Here is a 22,889-nt window from a genome sequence, read left to right as displayed (position 1 = left end):
TGGAAAGTGATTTGATATCCAATATACTATATCAGATGTCAAGAAAATCGTGTGCAAAAGTAAACGGTTTTTTACCTTGCAAACACTTAGCAAAGACAGAATTATCAATGAAATATTATTCAATACTTAATTCATCTGAAGTTCCTTGCCCAAAAGAAAATTGAATAATGGATTATTTTTTACACAAACAAAAATTTTGACAACAACTGTTCTTTTTAAAATATTGCTTAGAGCATTAGTCCTTAATTCCATATATGAATTCCTAACTCACACTTACTGAAAAGCTGTGAAAATTCTAGTAATTCTTGAAAAAATAGAGTTTGTGTCAATACAAAACATCATAGCAAGGGGAACAAAACACAGCTTCATTTAAAGAAGTTCTGCAAAAAGGGTCAAAATGAAAACTGGTTTTAAACTCAAAAAACTAAAACTTGTTACTTAGAAAGGTTTGAAGTAAGCACTAACAAGCATAACAAGCAAAATATTTATCTAATTTTTGTCAGACACTCCTGAAAGCATAAATGTTGGGAAATGACTAGCTTGCAAGTAATTTTATACTACTAAGAACTTATATGATAAACACTGGACACTCAATGATTTAAGCAACTATTGATATAAGCAAACACGTCATATGTTTAACCAAGCTCCGGGATAATTTTGCACAAAGGCTATCACCCTCAGAAAAGTGAGTCTCACCCTGGCTTCTGTACATAGTTGGTCCAAGCATAGGTACAGATCACTCTAAAAAAGGATGCATTATAATGAACTATGATTCACAGTTGGCCATGGTTAAGTTAATTCTCATTATATGGCAGGATTCTTGCTCTACAGTAATTTTGTAGTAGCAAAACCAGACAATAATAACCAATGCACAATCATAAGTGATTGCCACACACATAAAGTCATGGTAGCATTGGTTTAAAGCTACCATCTATTATAAATTGTTAAATTTTTAACAAACAACTTCTATTTGCACTTTCTGATCCAAGACCTTGAATAAAAACGTGGAAAATGATCTGACTCAAGCCATTACAGACATGCCTTACATTGCTGTTGCTTTTATCAAACCTAAAGCTTGAATGCACAGAAAGGTTAGTTAATGAAATTAAATTTTTTCAAAAGCACTTTCGAAAATATTGCAAATCATTAAACTTGCTCTTTTTACTTGGGGTGAAGATATTTGATATTCTATAAAAACAATTTCAGTGCTTTTTGCAGAAAGTGGAATTCAAGTTGGAAAAATATTCCAGTTATTGAAAAGTGTTTAAGATGATAAGGGTGTCACACTTCTTCCCTCAACTAACTCTCCAATAAACTGACTAACTTTTGTGAAAACCTTTCTACACTCAGGACCGGATTTTTGATCCAAAATAAAATTTTCAACATCAGGGGAGGAAAAATAAGGGGATTTTGTGATGTGTCCGGAATATGTATTGAAATAATGTGCAATGGTGCAAACATTTAATTGTTTCCACCATTGGTCTTTCTACTATTGGTCATGACTCATGACTGTTACTTGTTTGTTTTGATGACAGAACCAGACTTGACATCATAACCTAAAGATTTGTGAGCAAAAATAACACTTTAAAATATCTGTAAATGTGGAAAATCAACTAAATCTGTTGCATATTTTATGTGATATGGCCATTTGTAGCTTCCTAATGGAAAACTGTTAATTTTGCAAATGGCTTTGAAAAAAGCAAACATTTAGTAAACTAAAGCTTTTCGTCTGACACTCTTCAGAGTTTAAAACGTCAGAACATAGATCGAAAACTCTACGCTAAGAAATATATATCCCAGTTGTGGATCGAAATAGGCCAATCAGAAACACGAGCACATGACTGTATAGGTTGACCAATCAGTGCCGCTTGCCTATTAGAATGTTACCAGTGGAGTCCTAAGGTGAAAACGTAGGCCTTTTGTCTACACAGTAGCGGTTTTTTCGTGCTTATGTAGATAGATTCTAAAACTGCTAGGTGGAACGACGACCGGGCTTTACCAATAATCCAAAACATGTCGCCATTATAGTTTTTTGCACAATCTGGGTTTTCTAGTAAATGCTGCCTGATAGCAGAATCGCAGGTTTTAGTTGTAATTTTAGATTTGCAAGACCGAGGTGGCTGTTCTCTTATGGGATGGGTTTTGTTTCTAATATTTTGCTTGGATCAAAGATTTTACAGCTGAGGCAGCTACCTTATTTCCTTCACAACTTCCATAAAACAGAATATGTATAATTTATGTTTGACATAAAAAAGCAACTATACCCTGGTCTTAATGTAACTTCTTAAAATAGGGAACACAACAATGCCAAAAGCAATAATTTTGTCCTACCAATCATTAGAATGAACTCAATGAATGAATGAATTCAATGTTAATTTTGCTTGGATCAAAGATTTTACAGATGAGGCAGCTACCTTATTTCCATTGCTTCCACAACTTCCATAAAACAGAATATGTATAATGTATGTTTGACATAAAAAAGCAACTATACCCCGGTCTTAATGTAACTTCTTCAAATAGGGAACACAACAATGCCAAAAGCAATAATTTTGTCCCACCAATCATAAGAATGAATTACAGGAAATCCTAATAAAAAACCCTCTGCTTGTCTTCTAAGACCTTACTATACAATAAAAACAAAAATATCGTGCAGTCTTTATTCTTTGACTTATTTGCTCAATCTTTTTTTGTATCTTTCTTCACCTATTATTTTTTTCTTCCAGTTCAATAATTCTAATAATTAAAATACTACAAACTTCAATAAAACCTTAAATTGTGAACTGGTATAGAAAACTCATGTTTCAAACACCTAAAGGACCTGAACAAATACCTAGTGTCTTACACTACAGTGTCCAATAAGCAACTCTCAGTGTCCTATAAGCCCTCAGTAGAAAGTTGAAATATTATATAAATGTTATCTTATATAGTATTTCTTGTAAGTGTTATTATTTGAATTAATGTTATAGCATAAATGAAATTTAAATCTGAATTACATAAGTTTCAGAACCAGAACCAAAGTATAGTGATTTCAGGGCCCACATCACTGGGGGGCTGGAGGGGCCATGCCCCCTTTTTTGCAAAACAAGTAGTTTTAAAGCTGCAGTAAAAGAGGAAAAAGCCTTGGCCCCCTACTTTTGCTAGCCTTGGCTCTCCCCCATCCCCCCCACCCCACTTTCAAAATTGTGACAAAGGCCCTGGATTTAAAGGGGAAAGCCTGTTCTCATGCAGCCAACAGTAACAGATCTAGTTGACTTTGCAAATTTCAAATCTTTTTATGATGCTCTTTGCTGGCCTTTTTTCAAAATCAAAAAGTTCTGAAATAGATTTTGATGTCGTCATTGCATTGCCTAACTTCGGTACCAGTGCTGCAAAAACTAAATGCAGCAAAAAATAATGAGAGCTGCAGAGTTTGGTCTGCAAAACATGTTTGGTCTAGGGCCCCGCAGAACCATAATCCGGCCCTGTCTACACTAATGAACTGCCTGGCCTTCTAAACCTGCTTTCTCTAATCTAACTAATCACTCTTGTCATATAATAAACCAACTTTGTTTAGTTTGGGTGAAAAATTCACATGCAGTGGTAAAATCTCTGTGTTTGCTTGCATGTGCCTAACTACTACACAGGAGAATACAGCCCAATAAAAGCAGAGTCAACAGCCTAAGGGAAAGGTGATAACTAATTCAAAGTCTAAATACTAAAATAAGCAACAAGAATATCAGAACTCTAAATGATATACAACTAAGAAATTGATAAACAACTAAAAAATTGATTCACCTTTTCGCTGCAATTTGATGAAACATTTGAAACTGGTTTGGAATCTTCATTGCTTGATGTAAAAGGACTGAAACAATAAAATTAAATCTCAACTGCATTTTCCATAAAAATTTAAACTCAACTGATCACTTTATGCCTTCAAAACATAAACAATCACCTTAAAAATCAATTCTTCTACCAGGTTTTACTCATTCAAAGCAGCCTATGAAAAAAAGAACATTATTTTGTGGGAAATACCTTCTACAGTATGTTGTGAACTAACTATGCACAGGAAATATTTCAAATAAGAACAGTACTGGCTAATTTTCTCTGCATTTTATTAAATAGAATAAAAACAAATTTCCTTTTACTTTATCTTTTCCAAAATAAATATGTGCAGACTGCCAGCATATCTGCAAATTTTTAAAATCCTTTTTCAAAATAAAGTAGCTTTGTTAAATTAGGTTTTTAATTTCAGCATGAACTTTTAAAAAGATTCTTATTCTATATTTTATTATTTTGACTTATGCATTTGGGCTATAAAATTATTAACTAGGTGTTTAACATTTCTTTTTCTTGAAGCAGGACAAGCAATGAAACAAGAAATCACTGGCGAAGCTTTTGTCCTGTAAAAACATTCATATTATTTGTATTCATTATGATTAAACTTTGAGGGATCACTCTGCCCAATCAAAATAAAGAAAGTCCTAAACATCCTCAGTAGCAGTGGAGATATTTTTATACTTTTGCAGTTCTTTTGCTTTCCTTCTTTTGCTTGCAGTTCTTCTGCAGATATTTTTATATGTTCTGCAGTTCTTTTGCTTTCCTATTTCAATGAGTTTTCAAAATGCGTCCAGTTCAAATGATACATACGACTTAGAAATCTGCATTAAAACAAAACTGCATTTTGTAAAATGGTTTGTAAAGGAATTCAATGAGACATTCCAGGGATTTGAGGGGATATTGATTTAGTATACATTTATCTGACTTGTTAACAAGAAGAGATTAGCATTAAAATTAAGATGTCTTAAAGCTTCTTCATACAGTTCCTTTAATAATAAAAAAAATGCTAACAGACACTGGTAAGCAAACAGGCAGAAGGAGATAGTGGTGTGTGCTACTTCTTAAGAAAAGGACTGTTTATTAATATATCTTTAGTTAACATGCATTCGATAAATTATAAATATGTTGATGAATCAAATGAATTTTAATTTGAAACAACTCTATACTTTACCTTGTTACTGGAGATGGTGGACCTTGCTGTGTTTCTTCAGTTATACCATAGTAATCATAAAAAAAACCCAATGCTCCAGCAGAAATGTCATCAGCATTCATCTGTAAAATCGATGAAGATCCAGAATCTGATGGTCCAAGAAATGATTTCCATGATCTCTCATCCTTAAGGACAATGGTTGATACTGGTATTTCCACTTGGCTCGCAGGAGGTGAATCTTCAGCTGAAAATGAGGTAGAACCTTTCTTTGCAGACATCCTTTGCAATTAGCTGTCTCAATTTGCTTTTGTTACAGAACAGGATATGACGATGCACTACAATGACTGTCTATCTATGAATTAAAGTCAAAAACATGAATTTTTTAGAATCTTTTAGAAGAAAAGGTAAATTACTAAAGTTGTGATGTTGTCAGTTAGATACAATGGTCAAGAGGCTTCTAGGCGCATGAAAAGTGAAGAAGATTGGTGTTAAAATAGAGAAAAGGAGATGAAAGGAGATTTAAAGTACTTTCTTCTGCAATAAAAACAGAGGTCTCCAAATAAGTATCGCAGGAGTGGACCTATATTAAAAATAGATATAATGTATACGGACTGTTAATGGTAGGAAAAACGCTAAAAATCAACACAGCAAATTATTTAAAAGCAATTAATTGTTTAAAACTGTTCAAGAATAGGAGAGATTCAAGAAATAAACACGAAAATAAAACCCTGTCAACAGTGATGCTTAAACAACTCAGAGACAAGGAGTACATGCTTGGAGAAAAAAGTTTTTTGGAAACAATCACAGTGTTTGCTAATCCTTTTTGATTGAATATATATTTTGATGTTGAAAACTTTTTCTTAAAGCTGGTTTTTTCATATAACATATTTTAAGATATTTCATTGCACAGAGTCTACAATCAATTAAATTTTTTTCCGTTATATGAAAATTGACAAAATTATATGAAAACCACCTATGGTAAATGATCTTAATAGAACATAATTCAACGTAATTAAAAAAAAAAGAAAACAATTTTCTTTCTCCCAACAAAATATATTGAATTACAATGAATTAAGATGAAATATGTTTTTCAGTTTTCATATACCTTTACCCATTTCGCATTTTCACCACCCAGGGGCAACTGGCAAAGAAATAATGTTGGCCAATGGGTCTGGGATGGCCCTCCAAAAAATTTCAAGAACCCCATTTTAATGATTCAAAACGATCCTAAAATGGTTGACAGGCTAAGAGTAGAAATAATTTGAAAACGAATGGGATTCAAAGTCAAGAAGTTAGAACAAAATGTTTTGGAACATTAATTAAACAACTTTAACTTCATATCAAAATATTTTGGATCTTCGAAAGACAGAGTCTAGTTGTAATTACATTGTCAAGTTATACTCAAAATATTTGCTGACATAGAAACAAGTTATATTTGCAAACTAGCTGTATTTTAAATGTGATTTGCAGACCTTTAAACTCATCAAATCACATCATCATAAAAGGAAATTGCAATGCAGAGTTTCTTTGAAAATCCTTCAGAGCATCTTTATTTCCAACCTCTCACATTATTAGAATCAAATTACTATTAATGTGGTAGCTGTCAATAAAAAAAGTCAGCTGTCACATAATTAGACCCACCAACAAGTGTCTACTCTTACGTAAAAGCATGCCACAAGAATAGAAATATGATTCTATACTTGCTATGGGGTCACCTGTCTAAGAGTTGAGGCTGTCTAAAATAGGATCAACCAAAGGAAGAAAAACTACTCCAAGTAGTTTGAGCATATCAAGATGAAAGTTTCTTTTGGTGTTTCATTCATGATAATATGAAATTCATTGAACAACTGAATAAGAAGGAATGGGTAGAGAAATTACACAAAGGTCGAAATGAACACACTTTCCTTGAGCATAAAACCAAGTTTTTACAGCTCTTAATCTTAAAAATGGTTCAAAAACAGTTTAAATAATTAAAAAACACTACAGTAGCTTAGGTTTTTTTCATTATACCATTGCCATTATCAATCTTTTGCTTTTTTTTCTTCGAAAGATAGAGATCTATTGCCCTTTTCAAAATATTTTATCTTTCTCCCTCAGTCCATATATCACCACTGTTTCCAATATGAATTCCCATCTCCATAACACTGTGTGATATTTGTAATATTCGACCCAACAATAACATCATGAGAATGCTGAAAGGTCTTTCTACTGAAGATATTAAGCAAGAGATTTCAATTCATTATCTGTGCCAGAATGCACAGGTTGGAGACTCATCTGCCCTGTAACAAGCATATTTAGCTTTCTTGCTTCTAGGAATTCTGTTCTATCCCAAACCAATAAATGTAGCAGCTCCACTTTGTTTCCTTTCGCCATGATCAAGAGTTAAGACATCTCTTCGATCAAAACTCTAAATCACCAAGTTTTGACAGTTAATAAAGCACCAGGTCTTGATTGCAGACTCCCCCTTGTCATCCACTTGGCACCCCCTTGGCACCCCCTTGGCACCCCCTTGGTTAAATAACTGTTATGTTAAGCAATCTTGTTGTAACTACCTTGTGAATACTTTAACAAAACCCTGGAAAACAACATAGCTGCCTTTGAATTTGGCCCTAGCTTTAGAAATCTTTGAAACAATTTTAAGAAATTTATATGGCAAATTCTTTGTTTTGCACATGTGATGATTTGCACACCTTGGATAATTTTGGTTTGTGTGGAGGCATCACATGCTTCATATTACAAGGACTGGTATATAGAGTGGAATGATCAATTCTTCTAAAAACGTTCTTGTGTTGAACTTCAACTTTTAAAACCTAAAAGACAGACTCACCTGGAAATGAATTTTGTTATGCTTATTGAATTATTTTATTTCCCAAATATGAAATTTCTTTCTCCCAAAAAATCTTGTTCTATTCATTTTTCATACAAGACTATTCATACAAGACTAGAAGCAGTGCCCACAGTCTATGTCACCATCAAAACTAAAGGAAAATTGATAAAAGATACTTTAATTAGAAAGCAATATAAACTTTCCAGGGCTTTTCCATGATTTACCAACCTGCCCACGTTCTGACACCACTGTCAATTTACATGAAGCAGCAGAAAAAGTACTATGAAGGGAAAAATTAAAACCAAAACTGTGCTTTTTGCCCAGTGAAACAGGCATTTAGTTAAATGCAAATGACATCTTGCATTGGAAAAAAATGTCAATACAAGATGAATTTGTTCATAAAAACTATACATGGATATGAATACTAAACTATGAATAAAAACCCAAAAATAGGTATTCAGGGTATTTGAGTAAATTGTAGATATCTTGATCTACAATATAAATGACAATTAAAAGGTGAGCAAATTTGCTTTCATTTATCAACAGTCCACTTGGCCTTCAAGCTGGGGAATGATGCAAATGTTAGCAATTTGGTTTTTTAAAGCCAAAATACAGAAATTTGTGTTTTTCTCAAAGTGTATGAAAAAGTAGATTTGGCCTTTTAGCTTAGTTTTAGTTTTTTTCATCTGGAAACAATTTTTTATATTGCACTACTAATTTTAAAGTAACAATTTAGCTGTTGTTAAAGAACTGCTGGATAAAAATAAGAATATATAAATCAGAGAACCTTTAGCACTTCAATGTAGTTTCATGGCCTTTCGAGTAATGACAAGCATGTAAAACTGGAACAATTAAACTATTTTTAATGTCTGTTGCCTGAAAAATCAAGGTAAAAAGATACACTGGGCAGCCACAGGGAAAAGTTGGTGGCACAAAGGAAAAGAGTGACAGTGTTTCATAAGACGAACTCTTTCTTAGACAAGTTAATCCAATTATTAATGAATGGTTGATAGCTATGGTGATCTGCTATACATATCCCTTGGCCAATGTCACCAGTATTGTGAGTGTTTGATTTTGAAATGTATGAACTGTAAGCAAGACATGTCAGACAGACAGAAAGCTGACCATTAGTGTAAACAGCAGAGGGGATCAAAAAGTTAGCTGCTAATAAATAACAAGTGGATTTTAAGACAACCCTTTAACAAAATGGAAACTTTCAAGTGGGATAGGAAAAACAACAGATCCAGCTTTTTACACAAACTGTTTTACAATGGACATACAGCAAAGTAATAAAAGAAAAACTTCATGCTTTTGAAATGTGGTGCTACAGGAGAATTCTGAAAATAAGCTGGACTGAAAAAGCAACCAACAAAAAAGTGTTAGAAACAATTGGATGAGAGCATCAGAGAGTTTTAGTCAACGAAATGATAAAAAGAAAAATGAGATTTGCTGGCCACATTATGAGGGGATCATCTGGGTTCTTGGCAAGGCTTGTTTTGGAAGGTATGATTGACGGAAAAAGAGACAGGGGAAGACAAAGAAGAAATATGGGGAGACAATGTCAAGGAATGGAGCCGGTGTGAGAGCATTGGGAGAGCTAAATGATATTCTGATGATAGGGATAGTTGGAGGGTCATGGTAGCCAACCTTCTGATAGAAGATGGTACCTGATGATGATGATACATATAAGTACAAATGTGCAACATGCTTTAAAGTAAAGCTTTAATAATTTGAGTGTGAATCAATTTTGTATGCTTTGATTCATTTTCAGGAAAAGTAGATATATTTTATCAATACCTACATTTCTATTTAAGTGCACTATTCAGAGCTAAAGCTTTATTTTGCTTGTACCCAAGAGTACCACAAAATCCTGATGGGAAAGTAAAGGACGTTAAAAACCACAGATTCTGTACGATATAATTTATTAGAAACTATTCAGAGAGAGTTTATGGAAACTACATAATGTTTTGTGCCATGATTATTGAGGGGCTGACAAAATTGCGTGAGGAAAACTTTAGAGCTTTAGCCGCAAAGAAATCACGCGAAATGTGCACCAAAATAAAGAATAAGGAAAAAACAAAGCTACTAAAAGTAAAATTAATAAGCATATAAGCCCGCTGTCAAAATATATCTAGACTGATTAATTACAGTGTCAGTGTGCGTGATCCGTTTCGCTCCAGTGTATACCTTCTTTGTAGCCCTAATAAACATCGATCTTGGCCATATTACTCATATTAGCGAGAGAGCGTGGAGCTGTGCTCTTTATTGTCTTTGATGAGAGCTTTCAGCGAACGCAACGCGAAAAATCAGTTAAGATACGAAAATCGTAGGCATTGGGTCTTACTTGGAAAGAAAAGATATCAAAACAACAAACCACAAGCTATCGCCTCGAAAGTCCTACTTTTGGCATGGTGGTTTCTACCGGCCTAACGATTAGAACGATGAAAACTTTTGAGGCTTTTGCTGCACTGTCAAGATAAATGAGGAAGATACCCACCCTTCATGCCTTTCTCCACACAAAAACATCCCTGAGGTTAAAGGCTTGTAGTTTTCATGCAATCAACAAACACTCAATTAATTGAATTCAGCCTCTTCACAAGATGGAAGCGCTCTCATGTTTACGATGTCGATGACTAAACGAGCTGTCGAGCATGCGTATTATGTCGTTGTACCAACCTCCAAACAGGGGGCTAATTTGGCGGGTAACAGGTGTTGAATGGAGGTCCATACCTAATTTTTTAAAGAAATTATACTGCACATTTTTATGAGATTATATGGTAATTGTGGGACCCTTAAGAAATCTTTGCTGGCCGCGCCCTTTGTATTCGCTATTATGCGAACAACGCCATTTTGCAACAAAAATACTAGGCTAAAAGAAAAATTCATTAGTGATTTATATTTATATCGCTATTGATATCTCAACTAAGACAGATCCTGATACAAGAGGTCGAGCAACTACAGTTTTCACAAGTCGTTCAAAATGTCAAAAATTATTTCCATTATTTACTGCATCTTTCTGCTCAGTTTCATTGTCTTCTTCGGTGGGAAATTAATTTTTGGCATAATTCGATGGAAAGGTCGGCTAGCCTTTGTGCAATTGAAATTGCATTGAAAACATGCAAGCAGCTTTGATTACATCATCTATTGATTTCATCAGCAATTGGATCCACTGCCTCCTTTCTCGGTAGCTCTGAGTATGTTCAGGCTATCAAATTTCTCTTTTATATCCCAAAAACTTTGAAGTACCTTGTCCTTGCAGGACATTGAATTTCATTGATCTCTACAACTCTCTAATGCTTGATTATTTGATCTATCTACTATAAAATGCTTGATTATTTGATCTATTTATTTAGGTATATTTCTATCATTTGTCTATTATTTGCATCGATTTAGTAGATAATTTTCTGTATCATTGCCTGCATTTTGGATGTGCAAACATGGCCTACTGAAAACACTCGAGGCAAAGAAGATGCACATTTCTGTACAGGAAGTAAAATTCTCTCAATCAATACAACAGCTTCTTGTTATTCACATCGATTTGCACTCTAAACCAAAGGTCACCCTTTCTTTCTTACCTCAACGTCTATCACTAGAGTTCTAGCTAATGCTTTTCTGAGAATCGTCGAATTGTCTCTTTCGAGCGGTATAGTGATTTGGTAAGTTTTAGTCTAATCAGGGGCGCCTACACAGGGGGGGGGGGGTGGAGGACAGGCAGTGCTTGAGAAAGGCTGCACTGTGCCTCGTTATATGTTTCATTGGATTGTTAGTATTAGAGTTCGCGGAGAACCGTCGTTGTTTATGTTAGCTGTTTAGTTAAAGTTTAGACTTGGGATGTTATAAGATGGAAATGGAAAGGAAAAGAATAGGCGCTCGCAAGAAGCCGTCATTCTTTAAAGTATCAGTCTTCGGATCATCTCTCGCGATTTTAAACCTCCACGTTACAATGGAAAAATGGGTTACTCCAACCTCGCCCCCCTCCCACCTAGGAATACTTGATTATCTTAGTAGAAAAATTTCACGATTTGCCCTCGGCACCAACACTGTCCCTCCTGCCCTTATCTTTTGCAGGCGTCCCTGAGTCTAATCAATGCACAAATTGGCTATCACTTCACCTAAGGGTCCTAATAATGTTTGATATGAACGGTGTGAATGAGAATAATAACTAGTAAGATATGATTTGTAATGAAAACATTTTATAACATAGCAATTGACAAAAAAGCTTAAAAGCCAATTAAATGAATGAAGAGGTACCTCACAAAGTAGGTGTTCGCTCTCAGAAGGTAAAATTATTGATGATACATTCTCTGTGTCTCCAGGAGCGGGCATTAGAACAGTGAGAGAGGTGAAACTGCATTAGCGCCTCTAATATATTAACACTTGAAATTTGTTTTGCCCTAATTAGGTCTTAATCGCCTGGACTACAATAAATGGCGGACTGGTAGGGATGCTATGTTGCGATCGCAACCAGAACCCCCTCAATTTCGTATGAACCGGGCCCTTCGAAGACAAATCAAAGAAAATAACATAAATGATTTGTAAATCTTCGTTATTGAGTAGAATAAAAGTCACAGAATATAAATTTGTTAGAAAGAAGACATTTCAATGTTGCTTAGCCTTAGGACACATCATCAGTTTTTCCTGATAGCTCCCAGTGTTCTTCTTTTCTCGACAAAAATTGATCATTATCTCGCGCATGTATATTAATTCATCCGGACAGCCCACTGGTCTGTTTCATACTCGATTTCCCGCTAACTGATATCGTTACATTTCTGCCAATCCGTTGAATCCATTCGTTGAAAATAACTAAAAACCAGTGCCTCGATTGCAATTTCTAGAAGCTCAATTTCTTTTTGATGATAAAAATTCATCTAAGTGAAATAATCTGGGGGAATGGTTAGTAATATGTAATTCAAAGGATTGATTCGCTCAGTCAACACGGGCCAATTTTTTCTGAATCAATAACCCAAGAAATTTGCTGCAAGTCCAGTCCACCACTCCTATATATAATAGCATAAAAATTTGGTTTATCCTAAGAAATTTGGAGGGGTGAAGAATACTTCCCTCGTCTCTATCCTCGTTTTGATTTGTTGGGCTCTGGTACTCAGGGTATTGAAGCAGAAGCCACACAACGATACCCCAAATTTTTGACAAACGGAACGTAAGCAAAGGTAGGTATCCTGTCGCTGTGTACGAAGATTATTGGTACTCTTAAGATGCTGTTGAAGACAGTTATGAATACGTCGAAATAAGTAAATTTTCTTCGTACACAAAAATTCGTTTATTTGTTGCTATAAAAATAAAAGAGATGCGGTGAATTTCTTCATTGACAGGTCCGTCTAGAGTCAATGATGAACTTTATCTGCCTGCTTTGTTTCTGCCTTAGGCATAGACTATGTCTCAGGACACTAGAAGTTAAGTCTTGTAAAGTTGGGAGACTAGAAGTTAAGTCTTGTAAAGTTAGGAAGGGCAGAGTTAGAGAGGGAAACTGGTTCCTAGAAAAAGAGGGTCTTCTCTGCAAGATCTTAAGAGGGGGCCAGTAAAAAAATGTGCGCTTTACTAAAAAGAGGAGGTACCTCCCTTGACTCCGGCTCGCTAACCCCTACGTTTCATGTGCTACAGTCGACGTTCTTTTGAATAACCATTTTTCTGCTGGTTATTTTCAGTTTGTTAAGCTATTAGCCTAAGTTCCAGACCCCTGACTATAAGTATCGGTAGTAATGTAAATAGACGGTTCATTTAAACAATCGCTTATATGCTGTTGCTGTTGTTTTGTTCGATTATTGATTTTGCTGCATGTCACATACCGGCATTGCATCAGACATCAGATCACACGTTGTACTTTGTGCCGGGTTTATGTACATTGCATCAGATATCGCTTCCCTGATTGGCCAGGAACAATAAATACATTTCTGTTAACCATATTTAGTAAAGACATATTATTTTCCTAACTTCAACCTTTGCCCCTAGTTTTTCATATATATATCGTGTAGCGTAGTTTTTAGAGGGACTCGCTGAAAGCTGTAGATTAATAAAGTTGCTGTCGAAATCATTTGCTGTTTTAGACGAGACGTGTCTTCATTCGAGTTCTTCTGCTCAAGGTCGTAAGTTAATTCTACTTATTATTTAGAACTCACGCGTTTATGTTAGATCAAAGTAGTGATTTAACATTTGGTGCCCCGTGTGAGGACAGCCGAGCCGAAGGAAAAGAAGATGAGCACTTATCGATACCTGCGAACCACAGACGACCAGCCGATTTGCAATTACTGCAAAAGAGTAGAACACGTGGTCAAATATTGCAGAAGACGCCCGTTGAAACAGCCATTGCAAGAAAAAGCCCCTGTGCCTGTGGATGCAAAAATGAGCCCAGTTTTTGAAGCAGAAATTCAGACGAGAACGACAACCCAACCCACCACTGACCCCTTCGTTGCTCAGTGCAAGTTGTTCCGCCAGTTAGAAGACCTAACAAAGGAGCTTGCAATTTTGGTCAAAGGTCAGTTGGGACAGACAATACAAATTGATGAAGCGGAAATATTCCAAACCCCGCTCTCAGCAGTTTTCAAACATCTGACGTCAGTGGCACATGAATTTCTCACAAAACCAGGCCAGTGTGATGCCAAGCCATGGAAGTTGTCGTTTGATAGAAAAGACAAGATGCAAGGATTGGTTCAAGCCAGAGGCTTGATTTCAAAGGGGGGAGCTATGTAACGACACAGGGTTCCCTTACGGACAGTATCACGTGACAATTGTCGAACTTGCTGTTAGCCGTTAGTCGTATCATTGCCATAAAAAGAAGAATTTTGATCTTATCTGCCGTTGCCGTATTTTTGAGAATTTCTGCCTACAAAGAACTCACGTTTGTAAAACCCCCATTTTAAGAGGTTTTACAGTAAGTAAGGCTCGGGCTATTAAACTATTAGATAGCTTGTCTGTAAAAGTCCTCTACAGAGCTTTTGCTTTTTGAAGTCAAACCATAAAAGGTGCGTAATGTGGCTTTATTTTAGTTCTATTAACAGTATTACCTGGATGCATTTAGGATTCAGTTTGGATTTTCAGTAATTAGAGTGCGCGCGGAGGTAGCTTTAAGGTAGGCGCATAGGACCCTTACATGCGAAGAAAAACAATGACAAAATTGACAATTCCAATACATTTTTATCAGTCAAAACTTTTTTGCCACTATATCCGTATCTTAAATTACATGATGCCACAAAGGGTCAATTGTTTCTACTAAAAGCTGTCCCAACTTCCCTTCTGGCAATGAGACAATAGTTTTCTGGATCGTTGGCTTGCCTTGCGTAGCAAAATTCTTCGTACACAAAAATGACGTAACAGCACGTAGCAGTCACACATTCACGCATGCGTCATAATTATTTTGGTTTCCAATGGAGGAACTGAGGCAATGAAGTCTTGAAAGCAAATGAAAGATCTAAGGATTGTTAACTTTAAATTCAAATACTTCTAGAGATGATTCACTTGTAAATATGCAGGCGATAACCTTAACTGGCAACAACACAATGGCGCTGTCAACGTCAGGACGCATTTTGACGAGCACTTCTCCGATTCCGGGCCTAAATAAAGCGGCTTCAAGTGGTACAAGCAACAGTGACTCAGACTTTTATAAGGGACTTGGGCTTGCGCTCAGTTCTTGTTTGTTCATTGGAACTAGCTTCATCGTCAAGAAGAAAGGGCTGCTCAGAGTGGCAAGTGGCTCAGGAAGTAGAGCAGGTTATAATTTGACCCTTGCAAAATATTGTTTTCGTATATTAGTAACCAACAACTAATTTTAATATAAATACCTATTCATTATTCAAGCTTAATGAATAAAATGTAGCCTAGAAAACCAGCAAAAATACGAGACCATTGCAATTTCAATGTGATAACCATATGCATTTTATAAAAAAATTGCATTCCCCCACAAACATAATTTTTTGTTTTTTCAAGAAATGGCTTAAAAAAGGCTTATCTCTTGCAAGCTCAGTGACAATATTGCAACATAATATAACTACATATTTGCAAATTCAGTTTTCAGATTCATGTATGCACTCAGTGATTTCTGAAGGGCACAATGTACAATTAAAGGTTTTGTGCAATTTAAATAACATTTAAGAATGGCCAAACATAACTATCAATGTAGTGAAGATACAACAATACAAAAACAATTATATTATGCATTGTGATTTTGAACATGCAATTACCAAGACACTGCTCAATAAGCACAGTTTTCATTGATTTAAATGTTACCTTTTTCTAACTAGGTAGTAAAGACAAATATGCACAAATCTGATTTTGTGTATGATTTTTTCATGAATCATTCTTTTTACTTTACTACTGAAATTCTAACTACCAAAGAGGAAAAATTTTAATTCTTGAAATTTGACAGATGAAATTAACATTTTTATACAGTTTAGGGAAATATGATCAGGCCTTGAAAAAAAATTTTTCTTCCTGGCAGCAAAATAAAAAATTCAAGATTTCCTGTGAAGCTTCAAGAAAGTTTCCAGCCACTGAAATTGATATTTCAAGTTGCTTGATATGTTTTAAAGTTTGTCCTAAAAACAAACTGTCACACTAAAAAGAACTAATTGTTGGTCCTGCAGTCTTGATCATAGTTATATTCAGAGAACGTGATCAAGCACGATACTCATAGTTTGTTTACAAGGTAAAATAAAGTAGATCTGAAAATCTATAATAAATTTGATTAAATTTCATATCAGTACTAGCAAACTAGATACTTTATAAGTATTGATATATCTATACATCTTGCTCTGGGTGGGTTTATCATCAAAGCTAGTAGTTCATACAACATGTAAAAATACTATTTTATTTTTCAATGGTTAAAATAAATTTTTTAAATCAGGGGTGGTGCTAGAGGCAAAGATTTAAGACCAAAACGCTAACATTCTATAAAGCAAGTGATGAAAAAATATATTATGCGAATGCCAGTAGAAAAATAAGAATAATAATGGACACATCCACACAGGTTTTGGGGCATGTTCACCTTCACAACAATTGACGTAACAAGATTGGTTGTCTTTAAGTGTTTTTACATATTTAGAATGGCTAATAATGTAAAAAAAGGAATGAACTTTGTTTTAGCTTGCTGGAATTAGATTAGTAGCTGAAAATTATGCACAGAAATTTGGCATAACAGATGCTTATAATAATACCAGATGATTGAAAGCTAAGCTTCATTTTTTGTTAGTAGTACAGAACAAAAATTTTACAGTATGTATGTATATCACATGAAAACAGCGTTTGGTAGAAAGAGAATAACATAAATGTTAATTTTCATATTAAAATAAAGCAATGGAGATTTCAAGCTAAAAATTTCCTGGCAAACATCAACAATTTCCTGCAATGAATTTGTGCCAAAAACTTCCTGGCAGCACCGCTGCCGGCGCTGCCTGACATTTTTCAGCCCTGAATATGATAAGTAAAGCCTCTTAGCAAGGTTTATAAAGTTTTGAATGGCAAACAAGTGTCAGTTACAATATTGCATTTCTTTTTACCCACAACTAGCAAAATTTATCCAGGTAACTTGTTTATGTTTTTCAGCCTGAAAGTTTACTCATTTCTGTGTTTATAAAAAAGAAAGCCATGTTTTCTGTCATAAATGTTTATACTGTACCTAGATTTGCTTAATTCATTTTAGGTCAAGGTGGATTTGCATATCTGAAGGAATGGATGTGGTGGACTGGAATGATAACAAGTAGGTCAAAATTTTGATACCAGAATACATTGATATCGGCCTGGCATTTTTGGTATGTAAGGATGCCTATCATTTAGCTACATGTTTAAAGGAATCATTTACATTTTAAGGAAAGTATTACATTGGGAAGTTTTTTAACAGAAAGAACATTGTTTTGTCTGAACACATAATTTGATATAGAAATATATGCTCCTTTCTAAGCTTATAAGACATACACTTCAAGTTGAGAAAGAGGGACAAAATGGCTCTTCTTAAATTTTCATTCATCTTGTAAAAGTTATGGCCTTGTATGAAAAATTGAGTCACAGGCCTTGCCCAGAAAGACGCTCCTGAAGCAAGCATACCTTAAAAAACCATGGAGAGCCACTTAATGAGCACCTGAAAACATAAATTGATATTGCCGTGAAGAAAAATAATGAAAAAATAGTCTTTCATGGATTCACATATCCTAAACATCTTTTGAAATGGTTCAACTTGTTTTTAAATTGGATTACATGAAAAATGAGATTGCATGAATTTGAAGCCCTTTTTACACAGAGTGATTTTCAAATATTTGCGTCTGCATTGGGTATTGAGATGGAGAAGGATTCTATAACTTTTTCCCCATCCATATGGTATATTATTTTCTTATTTGCCATCATGTACTCCACATATCCTCTAGCGGACTTTAACAATTAAAAGTATCTAATTGTAAGTTGAATTTGACATTTTTGGCCATGCAAATTTCCAGAAACTCTTGAGACCTAAATTTGCACAGAATATAAAAAATGCCATAGCAAAATAGTTTTATACAATATTCTCAGATGCACCCAAAACATAACACTACTGTCAAATATTTTTTTGATAGTGTCATGATTGCAAAAATTTCATTGGTGACTCAAGTGTTTTCCTTTTCAGTGATTGTTGGTGAGGCAGCCAATTTCTCTGCATATGCATTTGCCCCAGCCATTTTGGTAACTCCATTAGGAGCTCTTAGTGTTTTAGTAAGGTAAGCCTTCCCACTGAGGTTTTCACATTTATTATCATATAATCATGCATTATTCTATAGAACACATAATGCAAGATAAAGCCATAGGTACATGGCAAATTTTACAGTTGGTATTGTATGATTTGCCAAAAGTGTTAGTGAGAATCTTGGATTCTCAGTGTGATTGATATTGGCTGCTAATGGAGATCAAGGAAAGGATAAAGGTTCTACCATGTTACTGACCCTTCCATTTAGTATTTCAAAGATCTCTAATGCAACAGTCAAAGCTGGCACTCAAATTTTCCTTGGTATAAGAAACTCAAAGCAAACTTTAAATGTTTTCAAGAACAAAGTGCAGTATACGGAACACAAAAGATTTTTATAATGGCACCTAGAAAATAGTTTACTTTGTTTTTTAGCTTATGTATATAGCAGGAGTGCAAGGTGATGGATGGGTGGGATTCTTGGTTTGCAGGCGGGCAGCTGTGACCTGCTGTCCTTTGGCTTTGGCTGTCCCGATAGTTGAGAGGAGCAGTAGTTTTGTCTAAGGACCAATAGGATTGCCCCTTTGTCAAATTTTCTGAATCATTACCAATATTGTAGCACCATCTCTAGTTCAATAGGAGTTTAGAACTCTGTTGTATTTACATCCTTTGATAGCCATTTTATTGGCTGTTTGGACATTTTTGTTGTCTCTGGTTGTTGTTGGGGTGGAAAATGTGGCTAAGGGCAGTAGCTGTCTGTCTGTGGGTTGGGGGTTCTGTTTGCTTGTTTCCTTGCGCTTGTGTCATATTTATATATATATATATATTTGTTAAATGTATTTTTTTTCTTAAGACACTAACGTTAAGCTTTTTTTAGAAGGCACTCAGTATATTGGTAGATGTAGATCCATTGTCTCTCTTGGTTTTTCTATGACCAAGTGTTTTTCTTGAAGAAGTGTTTTGTTTAATGAATCATTATATTGCAGATTTTTATAAATTTGAAATTTTAGTGCAATACTGGCATCGTATCTGCTCGATGAAAAGCTGAATTTATATGGAAAGATTGGCTGTTTTTTATGCATACTTGGATCAACAATTCTAATTATTCATGCTCCTCAAGAGGAGAATGTATCCACCATGGAGGAGCTTTCTGTAAAGCTAAGAGATCCTGGTAAGCAATACCAGCAAATAGTAGCTGGATACCTTCTCATTCTATGATATAGATTTATAAAAGCTGGATCAAGCAAAATCAATTTTCTAGCAGCTACATGAATCCCTTCATGACAAACATTTTGTTTGCATCTGGAAACCTATCAAGTCGATCTTAGTATACTTTATCTAATACTATGAATATTAAAAGAGGTTTCCTTTTAAGGATCTAGTCAAAAATGTTTTCTTGTCTTGAAAAGCAGAAATTTCCTTTTATATGGAGCCGCAGTTTACTTGTCTGGCTTTACAAGGAGAGTTTATATGTTTTAAAAATATGGGTGTGTATGCAGGGCCCACAGACCCTATTTTGGATCAGAAGAAGGGTTAAAAAGCTTTGAAAAATTTTCTGAGAGCTTCAAGTAATTTTAAATCTGTGGTTTTTAGAGAGTTTATTTTGTTTATTAGTAGACATAGACATAGAGGTAGTAGTGTTTTGTTGATCTGATTTGCAACTTTTTTTAGATTTTAGGAAGCTATATACTGAAGCTGTTTTGCCCTTTGCTCTAATCAACTACAGAGTTAGCTTACTGTTTAATCATATTTAGCCAATATTGTAGAAAATATCATACAAAATATTGTTCCATTTTCCAGGTTTCATCTCATATACAGTTCTTGCAATTGGTGCTGCAATGTTCCTTATCATAAAGATTTCGCCAAAATACGGGAGAGAAAACATCATGGTGTACATAGCAATATGTTCCCTGATTGGTTCCTTAACAGTCATGGCATGCAAGGGGCTTGGCATTGTTCTGAAGCGAACTTTTGCTGGCTACAGTGAGCTGGCCAATCCAGTTTCGTGGATGCTTCTCATATCCTGCGTTGCCTGTGTTCTTACCCAGATGGTTTATCTCAACAAGGCCTTAGATATTTTCAACACCTCTATTGTGACACCAATTTACTACGTTATGTTTACAACATGTACAATTTCTGCATCAGCAATACTTTTCAAAGAGTGGGAAAACCTTGGTTCAAGAGATGTTCTTGGCGCACTCTGTGGTTTTCTAACAATAATTGTTGGTGTATTTTTGTTACATGCCTTCAGGGAATTCAGGTTTTCTCTGAGAGAACTTTTTTCAATAGCAAGTAGCAACAGTAATGGTGTACGTAGAATGGAAGGGGAACAGAAAGTGTTGATGTCAGAGCTGCAGGACAATGAAAGTGATGAAGAAATAGAGTTCATATCTACAAATAATCTTAACAGTAATCACATTAATAATGACAGAATAAGTCACACATTTTGAAATATTTCTAGTAGAGTTAATCCAACCGGATTTTAGGTATCGATTTCTAACGATGCGTTATTTAATTCTGAAAGATGTGTGTTTACACAGTAGTTAAACTAACTTTTTTGTTAACTATGATATTGTCGATGGGATCTTCAGATCTTTAGAGCTATGATAATCTTCAAAGCTATGATAATCTTTAAACTCTTTCAATCAATGCCTTTCAAGGAGTTTGTATATGACAACATTTTAACCTTCACATCTTACCAGAAAATATTCAGCAAATACAATAGTGGTTATCTGCCTCAAAGTTTTAGAAAGTCATACAATTTACTTTGTGGCATAAACTTTGTATCCTCGAGAACCTTCGTACAATTTGTACTATGTTTTATAAGATTTAGCAACCGTCTGTTAATCCGACTAAAAAGCTCTTTACAACTTGCTGTAAATAGTAATTTTCATTGCTCTTAGCAGGAAAATTTGTAATTACGTCTGTTTTTTTCTGTTAAACTCCTTGGCTGTGGGTCACTGATGACATCAATCACCCGAATGTAAATTTGTAGTGTGAAGCAAAGAAAACCACAGACACCTGTCGGCTGTATGTCGATATCACCACATATCAGGGCTCATCAGTATAGCTAGACTGAATGTGGACCCAATGCTGACCTAGGGCCAGCAATTAGGCTGTCAGTGACAATACACGTGTGAGGTAGTGTAAAAAGGAACGGAAGTACGTCTTAAGAGACTCGATAGCCTCTTTAAGCAATTTCACCAAGCACCTCAAGGCAGTGCTGAGGTTTTGGCGGACTGAACTGGCACCTCAAAGAGTCGGCTGTAGACCAGTTTCGCCCCATATCAGGGCTCATCAGTATAGCTAGACTGAATGAGGACCTAAAGCCGACCTAAGGCCAGCAATTAGGCTGTCAGCAGCACTTGTGGTACGGGGGCGCTGTAGCCCTAACACTTTGTCCGTTGGCACATGAAGGATTGTTGCCGGGCAAAAGAAAAAATTATTTTCTCAAACAGTTGGAACGTATTGATATTGGTTAGTAGTTAACCTTTCAAATTATGACACTATAAAGTATGGATTTTGAAACAGAAAAGCATAAAAGCAGCATATAAGATTGTTTATCTTATGACCACACCCTCAAAAATGTAAGACACTTCCTTTTTGTCGACAAAATCATTTAGTTTGTGATAGGGCTTTTTGCCAAACGAATCCACCCTATCGTTACCGTCGATATAAACTAGTCCTTCAATAAGAATTGAGACAAAGAGACAAATAAATAATGTTTCAAACGTCCATCTTCTGATCATGTGATCTTTCCGCGAAGGTTATAACCTTCACAATGTTTCTCTACGGTTGTCCCGTAACGTCGGTCGTTCTCTTAATAACAGGCACAGTCTTTCATAAGCACTGTCCATTCAAACTATACGATAATAATGCACAATCAATGAATCGTCACGAGCGATTCCATAAATTCAAAAACATACTCTATCAATCCATACTCCATGTCGACAAGATCTTTTACAAGCATCTCGCCACATTAATTAATCGCCGAGAACCTAAACATACATAATATCAAACCTTAACCCTATCGCTCTTAACCATCAATCTCACTAACTCTGTAAAATAACACGCCCAAATAATACAAATTTACAAAATAATAGTGATTGCAAAAGACACTACTCCCAAGATTAATTAGATAAACTGAATAAATATACAAAAATCCCAAATGAAATAATTAATGAACCTAAATGTGCAATTAGATAACAAAAGGAATTATAAACAATCGAATGTGCAAAAGGTGTTAAATAACTAAGGTTACAAGTTGCAAAACAAACGAAATCCAAACTAGCACTATTACAAGTGCCCGGAAATCATAGTCCTCCAAAAAATGCTTTTTGGTTTCGCTCCTGAATCTGACATTCACGCCTTTCAGAGCTATGCAGCAAAATAATAGTAAATCAAACTTGTTGAAAAAAAACAAGTTGACCAGCTCTTCA

The 22,889-nt window shown here is 35.1% G+C and overlaps 2 protein-coding genes across 4 annotated transcripts in view; one reads left to right on the top strand and one right to left on the bottom strand.

The window, feature by feature from the left end:
- LOC135686579 (grainyhead-like protein 2 homolog) overlaps nucleotides 1-10,449 on the bottom strand; it is a 28,165-nt gene extending 17,716 nt beyond the window's left edge. The window contains exons 1-4 of one of the 3 annotated variants that reach the window (XM_065202843.2): nucleotides 10,291-10,449; nucleotides 4,988-5,318; nucleotides 3,775-3,841; nucleotides 697-741 (exon numbers count right to left, since the gene is read on the bottom strand). In XM_065202843.2, coding sequence (XP_065058915.1) covers nucleotides 697-741; nucleotides 3,775-3,841; nucleotides 4,988-5,244 — 369 coding nt within the window. In that variant the 5' untranslated portion in view covers nucleotides 5,245-5,318; nucleotides 10,291-10,449. The remainder of the gene's footprint in view (nucleotides 1-696; nucleotides 742-3,774; nucleotides 3,842-4,987; nucleotides 5,319-10,290) is intronic. The other 2 variants (XM_065202844.2, XM_065202845.2) reach the window with 2 other exon arrangements.
- A 4,528-nt stretch (nucleotides 10,450-14,977) lies between these two features.
- LOC135686439 (magnesium transporter NIPA2) lies at nucleotides 14,978-21,371 on the top strand. Its single transcript, XM_065202668.2, has 5 exons — nucleotides 14,978-15,515; nucleotides 17,443-17,499; nucleotides 18,397-18,487; nucleotides 19,461-19,621; nucleotides 20,251-21,371. Exons 1-5 carry the CDS (start codon nucleotides 15,272-15,274, stop codon nucleotides 20,898-20,900), a joined length of 1,203 nt encoding a protein of 400 aa, XP_065058740.1. The 5' UTR covers nucleotides 14,978-15,271; the 3' UTR covers nucleotides 20,901-21,371.
- Nucleotides 21,372-22,889: the final 1,518 nt, after the last annotated feature.

This window comes from Rhopilema esculentum, chromosome 6 (genome assembly GCF_057945365.1).
Source record: "Rhopilema esculentum isolate cy_ngs chromosome 6, ASM5794536v1, whole genome shotgun sequence".
Classification (NCBI taxonomy): Eukaryota; Metazoa; Cnidaria; class Scyphozoa; order Rhizostomeae; family Rhizostomatidae; genus Rhopilema; species Rhopilema esculentum.
The sequence above is the reverse complement of the archived record's forward strand: the minus strand, read 5'-3'. Positions and strand labels throughout refer to the sequence as shown.